This window comes from Nyctereutes procyonoides, unplaced genomic scaffold (assembly GCF_905146905.1).
Source record: "Nyctereutes procyonoides isolate TBG_1078 unplaced genomic scaffold, NYPRO_anot_genome, whole genome shotgun sequence".
In the NCBI taxonomy this organism is placed as follows: Eukaryota; Metazoa; Chordata; class Mammalia; order Carnivora; family Canidae; genus Nyctereutes; species Nyctereutes procyonoides.
In genome coordinates this window covers 529,587-543,062 of record NW_026575112.1, presented here as the reverse complement: position 1 = coordinate 543,062, position 13,476 = coordinate 529,587, and the positions used below count along the sequence as shown (strand labels likewise).

Sequence of the window (13,476 nt, the reverse complement as noted above, 5' to 3'; positions counted from 1 at the left end):
TGTTGGGCTCCATGCTGAGTGTGAAGCCTACTTAAACAATCATTCAATCAATCAATAAAATTCAGCACTGAGTAAGCAATTAAAAGGAAACAAAAAGGTCAACTTATTTTTTAAATTATTTTTTAATAAATACTCATATTAGTGTTTATTATATGCCAGTAACATAAATATTTTACAAATATTTACTAATTTATTCCTCTAACCATCCCATAGTGATTAAATAACTTTATCAAGCTCACACAACCAGTAGGTAGCAAAGCTAATATTTGAACTAAGTCTTCTCTTATAGTAACTACTGTGTCATAACTGTTACATTAAACTACTTCCCATGATCACAGATACTCTTCTGTAGAATTATCTAGCTTATCTGTGGGCACTTTTTTTCCTAGAAATTTTCTCAACTTTCCTTTCATGGAACAATGTAATTTTAGGATAGAAAAATAAAGCTTTGCTTTAGGGATTTTGCCAATTTTCACAATTCTTCTGGGTCTTATCAACCAAGCCACATTCATTCTCCTTCAGCTCCAACTAATATCATTTCTTAATGTGTACAGCTTTCGAAGAGTTGCTGCATCTCAAAACACCAACTCTGAAGTATCAATGAAGATTTTTAATTATCTCTTTCAAAGAAAATGACAAAAAAATGAAAGCAAACCAAATAGATCCCAGAACATGTGATAACTGTGATTTTGTTATCCTTCTATTTGCTTCCTTAAAGGGAGAATAAAGATATTCTTGCTTCATACATCACTCAAGTCAACTCACGTATTCTGATGCCATCTATTTGGGACAAGGAAAACAAGAAAACCAAGATGTGGGAGAGCAATTATACCATGCCAACTGAGTTTCTTCTTGTTGGATTCACAGATTATCTACCTCTCAGAGTCACACTATTCTTGGTATTTCTCATAGTCTATACACTAACTATGGTAGGAAATATGAGTTTAATAATCCTAGTTAATATCAGTTCAAGCCTTCAAACTCCTATGTATTATTTCCTCAGCAACTTGTCTTTCTTAGACATCTGCTATTCTACAGCAATCGCACCTAAAATGCTGGTAAATTTCTTAGCATCCAGGAAAAGCATCTCTCCCTATGGCTGTGCGCTACAAATGTTTTTCTTTGGTTGTTTTGCTGATGCTGAGTGTCTTATTCTGGCAGCAATGGCTTATGACCGCTATGCAGCCATCTGCAACCCATTGCTCTATTCTACATTTATGTCTAGGAGAGTCTGTATTTGCTCCATTGTGTTGGCATACTTCAGCGGAAGTATGACATCTATGGTACATGTGTGCCTCACATTCAGGCTGCCATTTTGTGGCTCCAATATTGTTAATCATTTTTTCTGTGATATCCCACCTCTCCTGGCTTTATCATGTGCAGATACCTATATCAACGAGCTTTTGCTCTTTGCCTTGTGTGGCTTCATTCAGACCAGCACTTTTGTGGTCATATTTATCTCTTACTTCTGTATTCTCCTCACGGTTTTGAGCATTAAGTCCTCAGGGGGCAGAAGCAAAACATTCTCCACTTGTAGTTCCCATTTTATAGCAGTCACATTATTCTATGGAACACTCTTGTTTACATACTTACGTCCCACCACCAGCTATTCCCTAGACACTGACAAGGTAGTTGCAGTGTTTTATACTGTTGTCTTCCCCATGTTTAACCCAATAATCTACAGCTTTAGAAACAAGGATGTAAAGAATGCCCTAAAAAAGCTATTAGAAAGAAACTGGACTTTTAAATGAATGAAAATTTAAATCACTTACGAATATTCCAGGTATAGCCTGTTCTTCTAATATCACATGCCATGAATACCTTGTATGCCAACTATTTGAAATTTATCACTTTTTAGGAATAAAAATAACTTTTTATCCTCAATACTTTAAAATACTCATCTTCTCATGTAGAAATGTGCTCTCCAAAATTATTCTATTCCATGAAATACACTTGACATAAATAGATAATAATAATTGCTTTCTAATTAATGTCCACAAAATGTTTTGTGCACTGATTCATTATATTCTTTATTGTGTTATATTAAAGGTATATGTTGAATTGTCTGTCAACTTACCTATAATAGAAGCTCATTGGCAGCAGGGGATATATATCTTGGTTTATTATTCCAACTTCTATATAATACTGGACATATGGCATATTCTCATTATATGTGTATTTAATGGGTGAATAAATGGAATAAGTAGATAGATGGAAAGATGAATGAGTAAATGTAGCTTTCCATGTCTGGGAAAGTGAGTCTAGGTTCTGCACTTGCAGAACATTTATCATTAGGGACATTTGATATCACTTACGATAAATGATGGTGGTTTCACTGGCTCTTAGGAAATTAGATAGAAGTCACATAGCAATAGTCTTTAATACTAGAACAGAGTGAAGTTATAACACACTACTTTCCTTTGGGCTGATTAGTGTAAGAGATCCTGTTCCATTCATAGTGGGTTTATGTGAAAATCAAACATATTTGTGAAGATCATCAAGTATATAAACTGTATACATTGCTAATTATTTGCCCATATGTTACTGAATTAATCTTTGAGTCCCTAACTTCAGGAAGAGGGTGAACAATTGCTCTGATAATTTTATTCTGTAAATTGACAATACACATCAATTGAAGTATAAACACTTCTTTCTCTGGGATCGCTTTTGGTGATTGAATTATCAAACATTTTCTGTAGTTGATTTCTTTTTTTTTATAAATTAATTTTTATTGGTGTTCAATTTACCAACATACAGAATAACACCCAGTGCTCATCCCGTCAAGTGTCCCCCTCAGTGCCCGTCACCCATTCACCCCCACTCCCCGCCCTCCTCCCCCTCCACCACCCCTAGTTCATTTCCCAGAGTTAGAAGTCTTTATGTTCTGTCTCCCTTTCTGATATTTCTCACACATTTCTTCTCCCTTCCCTTATATTCCCTTTCACTATTATTCATATTCCCCAAATGAATGAGAACATACACTGTTTGTCCTTCTCCGGTTACTGTGGCCAAGTTCAAAAAGGGTGTTGCCTGAGTTCTCCTCTAGGATTTTGATGGAATCTTGTCTCACATTTAGATCTTTCATCCATTTTGAGTTTATCTTTGTGTATGGTGCAAGAGAGTGGTCCAGTTTCATTCTTCTGCATGTGGATGTCCAATTTTCCCAGCACCATTTATTGAAGAGACTGTCTTTCTTCCAGTGGATCGTCTTTCCTCCTTTATCGAATATTAGTTGACCATAAAGTTCAGGGTCCACTTCTGGGTTCTCTCTTCTGTTCCATTGATCTATGTGTCTGTTTTTGTGCCAGTACCACACTGTCTTGATGACCACAGCTTTATAGTACAACCTGAAATCTGGCATTGTGATGCCCCCAGATATGGTTTTCTTTTTTAAAATTCCCCTGGCTGTTCGGGGTCTTTTCTGATTCCACACAAATCTTAAAATAATTTGTTCTAAGTCTCTGAAGAAAGTCCATGGTATTTTGATAGGGATTGAAATGGACGTGTAAATTGCCCTGGGAAACATTGACATTTTCACAATATTAATTCTGCCAATCCATGAACATGGAATATTTTTCCATCTCTTTGTGTCTTCCTCAATTTCTTTCAGAAGTGTTCTATAGTTTTTAGGGTATATTTTGAGAACCATTTGAATGGTAAATGGTTCTCCAACCTTTTATTTTCAGGTTGTAGGTGTCCTTCTGTCTAAAATGAGTCTCTTGTAGACAGCAAATAGATGGGTCCTGTTTTTTTATCCAGTCTGAAACCCTGCGCCTTTTGATGGGGTCATTAAGCCCGTTCACGTTCAGAGTTACTATTGACAGATATGAGTTTAGTGTCATCATGATATCTATTCAGTCCTTGTTTTTGTGGATTGTTCCACTGAACTTCTTCTTAAAGGGGAATTTTAAGAGTTCCCCTTAAAATTTCTTGCAGAGCTGGTTTGGAGGTCACATATTCTTTCAGTTCCTGCCTGTCTTGGAAGCTCTTTATCTCTCCTTCCATTTTGAATGAGAGCCTTGCTGGATAAAGTATTCTTGGTTGCATGTTCTTCTCATTTAGGACCCTGAATATATCCTGCCAGCCCTTTCTGGCCTGCCACGTCTCTGTGGAGAGGTCTGCTGTTACCCTAATATTCCTCCCCATGAAAGTCAGGGACTTCTTGTCTCTTGCTGCTTTAAGGATCTTCTCTTTATCTTTGGAATTTGCAAGCTTCACTATTAGATGTCGAGGTGTTGAACGGTTTTTATTGATTTTAGGGGGGATCTCTCTATTTCCTGGATCTGAATGCCTGTTTCCCTTCCCAGATTGGGAAAGTTTTCAGCTAGGATTTGTTCAAATACATATTCTGGCCCTCTGTCCCTTTTGGCGCCCTCAGGAACCCCAATTAAACGTAGGTTTTTCTTCCTCAGGCTGTCGTTTATTTCCCTTAATCTGTCTTCATGGTCCTTCAATTGTTTATCTCTTTTTTCCTCAGTTTCCCTCTTTGCCATTAACTTGTCTTCTATGTCACTCACTCGTTCTTCCACCTCGTTAACCCTCGTCGTTAGGACTTCTAGTTTGGATTGCATCTCATTCAATTGATTTTTAATTTCTGCCTGATTGGATCTAAATTCTGCAGTCATGAAGTCTCGTGAGTCCTTAATGCTTTTTTCTAGAGCCACCAGTAGCTGTATAATAGTGCTTCTGAATTGGCTTTCTGACATTGAAGTGTAATCCAGATTTTGTAACTCTGTGGGAGAGAGGGCTGTTTCTGATTCTTTCTTTTGAGGTGAGGTTTTCCTTCTCGTCATTTTGCTCAGTGCAGAGTGGCCAAAAACAAGTTGTATTGGAACACGGGGGAGTATCACTGGTCCGTCCAGCTGGTCTTCTGGGGGAGGGGCCTGCTGTGCTGATTTTCAGGTGTTAGCACTTGGGGGAGCTGCTCTGCCCCTGCCTGCTGCAGGGCTCAGCGGGGGTTGTTTACCCCGTGGGGCCCCAGGAGGATCAGCCGCAGTTGCTATGGCAGCTCTGGAGCCCTGGATCAGCTTCCACAGTAACTCGGAACTCTCCGTCCGCAGGGCCTGGAGGCTCCGGGGCGGGGCCGCTGATCTGCTCAGCTCGGGGCAGGAGCGTCCTTGCTGTCCTGGGTCCTCCCGGCCTCTGCCTGTCCCGGGGGAGGCCGGATCCTGGGCTGTGTCCCGGCGCCCTGTGCTCCGGGGCCTGCGCTGTTGGATTCGCGCTCCCGCCCCGCAGCCCCCTCCGCGGAGCCGCCGCCCGAGCCCCTCCGAGCTGCTCCGGCCCCGCCGTGCGCGCTGCAGCCCTTAGGGAGCTCGGCGCACTCTCCTGGGGCGCAGGTGTCTGTTAGTGTCCCCGGGAGCCCGAGGGCATCCCCGCCCTCCTGGGTCCTGCTCCAACTCCCTGCGAGCCCCTTTCCGCCCGGGAAGGTTGGTGCAGCTCCTGCTTCTCCGGGACGGGGCTCTCCTGTCCTGGGGACACTCGCCCCGGCCTCAGCCCGGCTCCTCGCGGGGCCCCTCCCCCTCGGAGGCCTTTTGTTCCTTTATTTCTTTTTCCCCGTCTTCCTGCCTTGATAGAAGCGCGAACTCTTCTCACTGTAGCATTCCAGCTGGTCTCTCTTTACATCTCAGGCCGAATTCGTAGATTTTCAGGATGATTTGAAGGTTATCTAGGTAATTTGGTGGGGACAGGTGATTTGGGGACCCTGCTCTTCCGCCATCTTGCCCCTCCTCTCTGTAGTTGATTTCGATCCTTCACTCTCCATTTCCTTTTTTTTTTAATCTGGACAAAGTTGAAGGAATAAATTATGTATTTTATTGTGTATTTTCTAGTAAACATGAAAATATGAATGACTGGATTAATTTATACAAGATGTAAGCCTATAAATGGAGATAAGACAACAATAAGATATTGCCCATTGATATGAGTTGTTTTGAGGATTAAGTGAACTAATATATGTAAAGCCACTAATAGGATTTGAGAATTAGATGATCAAATATATATCAATCTCCTAGAGTATATGTAAAGCTTGTACTGCCAATTACAATGTAATGGTATATAATTTTTTATTATTTTCTAATATTATATTACTATTTGATTTTAAGAATCAGCAAAGTTTTGATTCCCAGAAGAGACTAGGCATTTCTTTTTTTAAGATTTTATTTATTTATTCATGAGAGACACAAAGAGAGAGGCAGAGACATAGGCAGAGGGAGAAGCTGGCTCCCTGTGGGAGGCTGATGCAGAACTCGATCCCAGGACCCCCAGATCACCACCTGCTCTGAAGGCAGATGCTCAACCACTGCCACCCAGATGTCCATTGTTTTGTTTTGTAAATTCTACATACAAGTGAAATCATATCATACTTGCCTTTCTCTCACTGACTTATTTCACTTAGCATAATAGTCTCTATCTCCATCCATGTTGTTGCAAATGGTAATATCTCATATTTTTGACTTTTTGAGAAAACTCCATACTGTTTTCCAAAGTGGCTGCTCTAGTTTGCACTTTCAACAATAGTGTAAGATGACTTTACTTTCTCTACATCCCTATCAGCACCCGTTGATACTTGTATTGTTGATTTTAGATATTCTGACAGTATCAGGTGATGTCTCATTGTCGTTTTGATTTGTATTTCCTTGATGACCAGGGATGTTCAACATCTTTTCATGTGTCTGTAGGCCATTTGTGTATCTTCTTTGGAAAACTGTCAATTCATGTCTTCTGCCCATGTTTTAACTGCAGTGTATTTGTAAACTATAAAAATGTTAAGAATATATCTAATTCAGAGTTCCTAAAAGCAGCACTATTAACATTTTGGGCCAATATTTCTTTATTGGGGAGTAAGAGAAGCCTACTCTGTACAGTTTAGGATATTTAGCAGCATCCTTGGTCGCTAGTCACTAGATGCCAGTAGCATCCTTCCTATCCAGGACAACCGAATGTATCCAAACATTGCCAATGTCTCTCTGGAGACAAAATTACCCCTGAGTGAGAACCACTGAGCTTACTCAAGACTATATATTTGTCCGGAAACCAAGTGAAACCCATTAGCATGAGGTTACTGACTGAATATATCAGAAAAATAATTCTGGTAAGAAACTCTCAGGTGTGATTTTGTTTTGTTCTGCATTATTTCCCCAATTTTGATTTATTTCTAAGATCTACTTTGATAATATGCATAAACAGAGAAATTTACATACTTTTAGTAAAGTATGCATATAAATTTAAAGTTGGTGAATATGCATTAAGAAGTAGGCTACAGTTGAGAAAAAATTATAATAAAGTATGGTATGTGTGGTCATTACGGCTTATGACATTTATTTTTCTGCTTCTGCCTATGGTGAGAAAGAATGTTCCCATAGAAGCTATATTATGTTTCATTATATTACAAGAAATCAATGCAATATACAAACTTAAAATACTAAAATGATGTTCCCTCCATAATAATATCTGCATTTTAATGCAGATCTCTCTATTCATGTCAGAAATAAGTCTATGTGACAATTCTACATCTTTATTATCCTTACATTGAGCATTGGAGGTCAGGGACAAGTGAATTTCATGGCAGGAGTTGAAAAATGCCATTTTTTCCCTAGGGACATGAAGCAAAAAATCCATCAGTCATATTTAAAAGATATCTTCAAAAGAATACATTCATAAGTAATTTTTTTCTCAGAAATAAATATAAAATATTTTCTTAAAAAATATTTTCTTGAAACACATGAGATATTTACCAAGTTGATACAGACCAAGGGTATTAATTGAGAATCCATACTTTCTCTTAGTCAGCTGCTAACTATGGTAAGGACATGCCATAATTTATGATTGATATGTTGTTGTTCATTCTAATTAAGTATGTATATGGCCCATTGCCTTGTTATATAAACATAGTTATCATTGTTTATAAAAACCAAGATTTTATCATAACACACAATTTTCCCCCTATAAGATGGTAAAGGATCTTATGCACCACATAATTATCATTTTTGTTTTAGGTGTTCTTGAGCAAACTAAAGAAAAATTTCCTGGCACCACCTCCTGGTGTCATCCCTCCTCAAAGATGGAAACAACATCAAGAATACTGTTCTCATCAGTGTTTAACCCATTCTGAGATAATGTATGATAATCTGGCTGGATCAGTCATCATTATTGAGAAGCAGGATATGCAGCTTTTAACGTTTATTCTTAGGGGAACAACCATCCCTCCTTCTTCTTCTCAGAGGATAGGGTCTAATAGCCATATGTCATGGTCAAACCCTGCTTTAGCGCTTTTCCACAAACTCAAAATTCACTAGTTGGGAGAGCACCAGCTTCTTTTAAAGCTTGATTTCGAGGCTGAAAAACAAGCTTTACAACTGAGACCATGAAAGAAGATGAAATCCTGGCATTACCACAAAGGGGCACCTCCACATGTCTGGGTGAGCAAGAGCTGGAATCCAAAACTTTCAGGTGGACTGTAAAAATAATGCCAGATTATGTGACCTGAGTTGCCACCTCAGCATTTGTTCTGGTGAATATTGCTCTGCTACAAAACTTGGTGGCTAAAAAACGACGATTCATTTTGCTCAGGACTTTACCATGTGGGAAGGGTTAGACAGGGGTCATCTTCCTGTTCCCCAGTATCTGGTGTCTCATTTGGGGTCACTCAAATAGCTGGGACTGGAATAGCTGGAGGTTGACAGCCCATTTCTTTTTTGTGCAGTCTTATGGATTCTCCTTTAGTCTCTCCAAGTGTTCTCTTCAATAAGATGGCCTCAGGATAACTCAAGAGCAAGTGTTACAAAAAAAAAATTAAGGCAGATATTCTAGTTTCTCATGTCCTAGCCTCAGAACTCCCAGAACATCACACCTTTTGTCTTCTATTGAGAAGTAAGTCATGAAGGTGACCCTAGATTCAAGGGGTGGTGTGTCAATGAATCCACCATCCATCTTTAATCCACCACAGCATTGCATCATAGTTGATTTCCTTAATTTCTCAACCCTATATATTTTTCATAGAGGCATACAAGTGGGTAGCCAGTAAAGAATTAGTTTGGAACAAATTAGCTTAACCCCAATTCTTTCTTTCCTATCCAAAATGGTGGCTTCCATGATTTCTACCTTGTTACGTCAGTGATCCTTTCCATTTCCACTAAAAAGGGTTGTTGACAGAATCCCTGACATTACTGCAGGAGCAAATATGTACATTTAGGACTGTGAACATAACAAACAAAAATGTGGTGACACCTGAAGCCTTTTACTAAACCAGGAGCCCACCATCTAAGACTCCTCCAAGAGGGGATATCCAAAGACAGTGATGGTACACTTTAGATGATCATCTAGTTTTTTTCCCCCAATTTAGAAGTCTGCTGATATTGATCTATATGTAATACAAGTCATGAACCAGGATGCATATATGTTCTTGGCTGCTTATTTGTCAAGCCAAACATTCTGGTCTAATTCACTTGTCCCCCAGATTGGGTGGTCCTCTTGATCATTTGGCATAGCCTGACTGGTAGACTTGAATTGATTTTGTCAGCTCACTTACCTTCATTAGATAGAAAGACCACCATTTAAGGAGTAGTTAGATCTTTTATACTTCTCAGATATCTGAGAATCACTGCTCCTTAATATCCAAGCCAAAGTATGATTGAATTGTAGGTCATGGAAGACATATGGAAAAATGAGGTTGGTTAAGTGACAAGCCCCAGGGTGCAGGCCATGTTCACATGTGGCTGACAGGGGTAGACATTTATCCATACAGAAAGATTAGCCTTTTCAGGACAAATTTTCCAGTATATAAGGTGTCATATGAATCAACCAACCCAGAGTTGATATCTCCATCATGAAAACAAATATATAACAAGGCTAAAATCTGTGGCTACAGTGTAAAACTAGGCAACTGTACTTGGAAGTTTTTTTCCAGTGACCAGAGGAACTGTTTTCATCTGGATGGGTGTGGTAAGCTGAATAACAGCCACCCAAAGATGTCGCCTCAACATTCATATGCTGCAAAGCATCAACCCTTCCCATGACTTGATGAGGATCAAGAACCTCTGGTCCAAACATCATAAGTGCAAATACAAGACGTTGGGCTGAAGTCTAATCTGTTAGCTCAGGCTTCATAGTTAAGGAAACACCATCTTTCCTGGTTTAATCAGGGGGATGGAGTCCAATTGCTGATGTTGAAGCTTTATAACATGTGGCTTCACTGCTTCTTCACCTCAGCATCTTCCTTTACTGTCTTCATATTGATCTGTACCTGATTTCCATGCAACTTTGCAAGAGGACAACCTGTAAGGAACCACTCTTGAATAAGTTAATTCTTATCTATCATTTTTTAGGAATAGCCCGTCTGTGTTAGCTTTTTATATTAACAAGCCTTGCTTCCCATTTCACTAGTGAATATATTTTCACAGATTTTATGTCAGCCACTATGATCAGTATGAGTGCTGGCATTTATAGAGGATTGGCTGTTGTTGATTATTCTGCTTGTAGTGCAAGGTTTTATTGATTATTCTGGAATGCAACTCAGTTATTCATTTATATCTGGCATCTTTAGTTATTCACACATGCACAAATATCTTAATCAATCCCTTGATATTTTATAATTTTTACAAATATTATTTATTTCTACCCCAAACTGTAAAGATGGTAAATAGAATAATATAAAATATATTCAGTTTTCCCACTAACGGTTATTGTACAATTCAATATACCAGGCATTCTGTTAGGCACTGCTAGAGAAAGACATAGAAAGATTTTGACTATGGGATTCTCTGATAAAAAGGCTTGTACATTGACATAAAATCTGACCTAAATCTATAAAATAAGGTTAAAGAAAGTCTGTGATGTTGAATGTGAAAGGGGATAAATTGTAGTGTTTGCCAGACATATGTCTAGGGGTATATTCTAAGTATATTCTAAGTATAGAATATACTAGTATATTCTAAGAATGGGATTCTAACAATTCTTCTTAAAATTTTCAATTTCCAATTCTTACCCTGGTAACAGATCAATTCTTTATTTGATTGAACTTTGCACTATGAAAGTGAAATTATAAAAGCTTTTAAAATAATGATGGAAATCCTAATGTCTGTCCTAGGCTGTCTATTGTTTTACAATTTATATTTAAAGTCATATGGATATTCTCTCTCCTCCTCTCCTAGCACTATCTCTCCACCTCTTCCTCCCTCCCTCCCTTCCTCCCTCCATCCTTTCTTCCTTCCCTTCCTTCTTCCCTCTCTTTCCTCCTTTCTTTGTTGTTTACTACCGGATTTCATTGGTACATATAGAAAGGTATTTTTTTTAATCCAATGTCACCAGAGTTTCACGATACGTAAGAATCTGAATATAATGAAGTTTTCAGTGTGTAATTAGCAATTAATATACTGATAAGTTATCAATGTATCAGACTTCAAATATCACTTATCTAAAAAGCTGGAAATTAACTAATGTGAATAGTGATTTTTTGTTTTTGAAATATTGAGCAAATTATTCCCCATCTAATTCTTGAAATGTGAGTTATTTGTTAGCTTCAAGAACCACTTTTACATGCAAAAAGACTGTACTATTGGGATCCCTGGGTGGCGCAGCGGTTTGGCGCCTGCCTTTGGCCCAGGGCGCGATCCTGGAGACCCGGGATCAAATCCCACATCGGGCTCCCGGTGCATGGAGCCTGCTTCTCCCTCCGCCTGTGTCTCTGCCTCTCTCTCTCTCTGTGACTATCATAAGTAAATTAAAAAAAATAAACCTGAAAATTAAAAAAAAGACTGTACTATTAATTTTCTGTTTTATTTTTTTCATTTTTTCTAATTTTATTTTAATTTTTTTTACTGGAGTTCAAATTGTCAACATTTAGCATAACACCCAGTGCTCCTCCCGCCAAGTGCCCCCTCATGGCCCATCACCCAGTCACCCCAACCCCCTGCCCACTTCCCCTTCCACTACCCCTTGTTCATTTCCCAGAGTTAGGAGTCTCTCATGTTTTGTCACCCTCACTGATACTTTCACTCATTTTCTCTCCTTTCCCCTTTATTACCTTTTGCTAATTTTTATATTACCCAAATGAATGAGACCATATACTGTTTGTCTTTTTCTGAATGACTTATTTCACTCAGCATAATACCCTCCAGGTCCCCCCACGATGAAGCAAATGGTGGGTATTTGTCGTTTCTAATGGTTGAGTAATATTCCAGTGTATACATAGACCACATCTTCTTTATCCATTCATCTTTCCATGGACACCGAGGCTTTTTTATTTAATAAGCAATATTTTGCTGTAATAAGTATAAAAATCATCTTTTTTCCTTACATTTTGATTCCATTGTGAAACAGGGTGGTCTAATTGTATAACTAGTAAATTACAACAATCACTTTTCTTTCTTTTTTTTTAACAATCACTTTTCTAAGGGCTCTTAAAAGTTGCTACAATCTGTAATCTTATTTAATTAAACTCTTTATATTTTAAATTGAATTTATAGATTTCTTTTTATTTCCTTAAGATTATTAGGTTAACAAATGAAATCAACACAGGAATATAAATGCTTTATATTTTAATAATGAATATATAAATATGGTGAATTCCAAATTGTCGTATTATTTTTATAATGTTTAAAATCATACTGGGATACCTGGGCAGCTCAGTGGTTGAGCATCTGCCTTTGGCTCAGGTCGTGACCCAAGGTCCTGGAATGGAGCCTGCATCACGGTCCCCACGGGGATCTTGCTTCTCTCTCTGCCCATGTCTCTGCCTCTTTCTCTGCATCTCTCATGAATAAATAAATAAAAAATATTTTAAAAAATAATAAAACCATATTAACATTCTCTTCAATTTTCAACACAAAAACCAGTTCTAAGTCAGTTTCTGATTATGTATTTGAATTTGGTTCACAAATATGATCATTCTGATAATATAATATAACAAGTTCTCTTAAACTCTGTTTTATGAATTTAATTTTATCATTTCTATAATAAATCTAACCTTCCCAGGATCCAAAATACTTCTCCATTTTTGATGCAAGTAACCCATCTCAAGAAAATCAGATTCCATTTCAGAAAACTTAGGTTGTATATCGGCCAAGATATTTTTGGCCAGCATATAAGCTTGTCTTCTTGTCATTGACACTGATCCCTTGTTTGAGTTATTGTAGCAACAACTTCACAAACTGTGATCCAGTTGGTGCTAGAGCATGTGCCATTAATTTGACTATATTTAACCATATTCCTTTTTTTCCCTACTTCTAATTTGCAATCCAGTTTCATTATGTAGCTAACTCCATTCCTTCATTTACTGTTTTGTTGGTTTCTGAAAATCTTTTCTCTTATTACATGGCAATATCTTCTAATTTGTATCTAAAGACAATCTAATGTTGTCATTGGAATTTTCACAACTGCATGTAATTTTTTTTATTTTTGTACAATATTTGGATTGACATGATTTCACTATTTTATTTTCATATATTGTAACTTACTCTGCTTTCATGTTAAAATTAACAA

General features: G+C 38.0%; 1 protein-coding gene across 1 annotated transcript; it reads left to right on the top strand.

The window, feature by feature from the left end:
* The first annotated feature begins 812 nt into the window (after nt 1–812).
* LOC129514909 (olfactory receptor 5AS1) lies at nt 813–1,751 on the top strand. The gene has a single exon (XM_055333598.1). It carries the CDS (start codon nt 813–815, stop codon nt 1,749–1,751), a length of 939 nt encoding a protein of 312 aa, XP_055189573.1.
* Nucleotides 1,752–13,476: the final 11,725 nt, after the last annotated feature.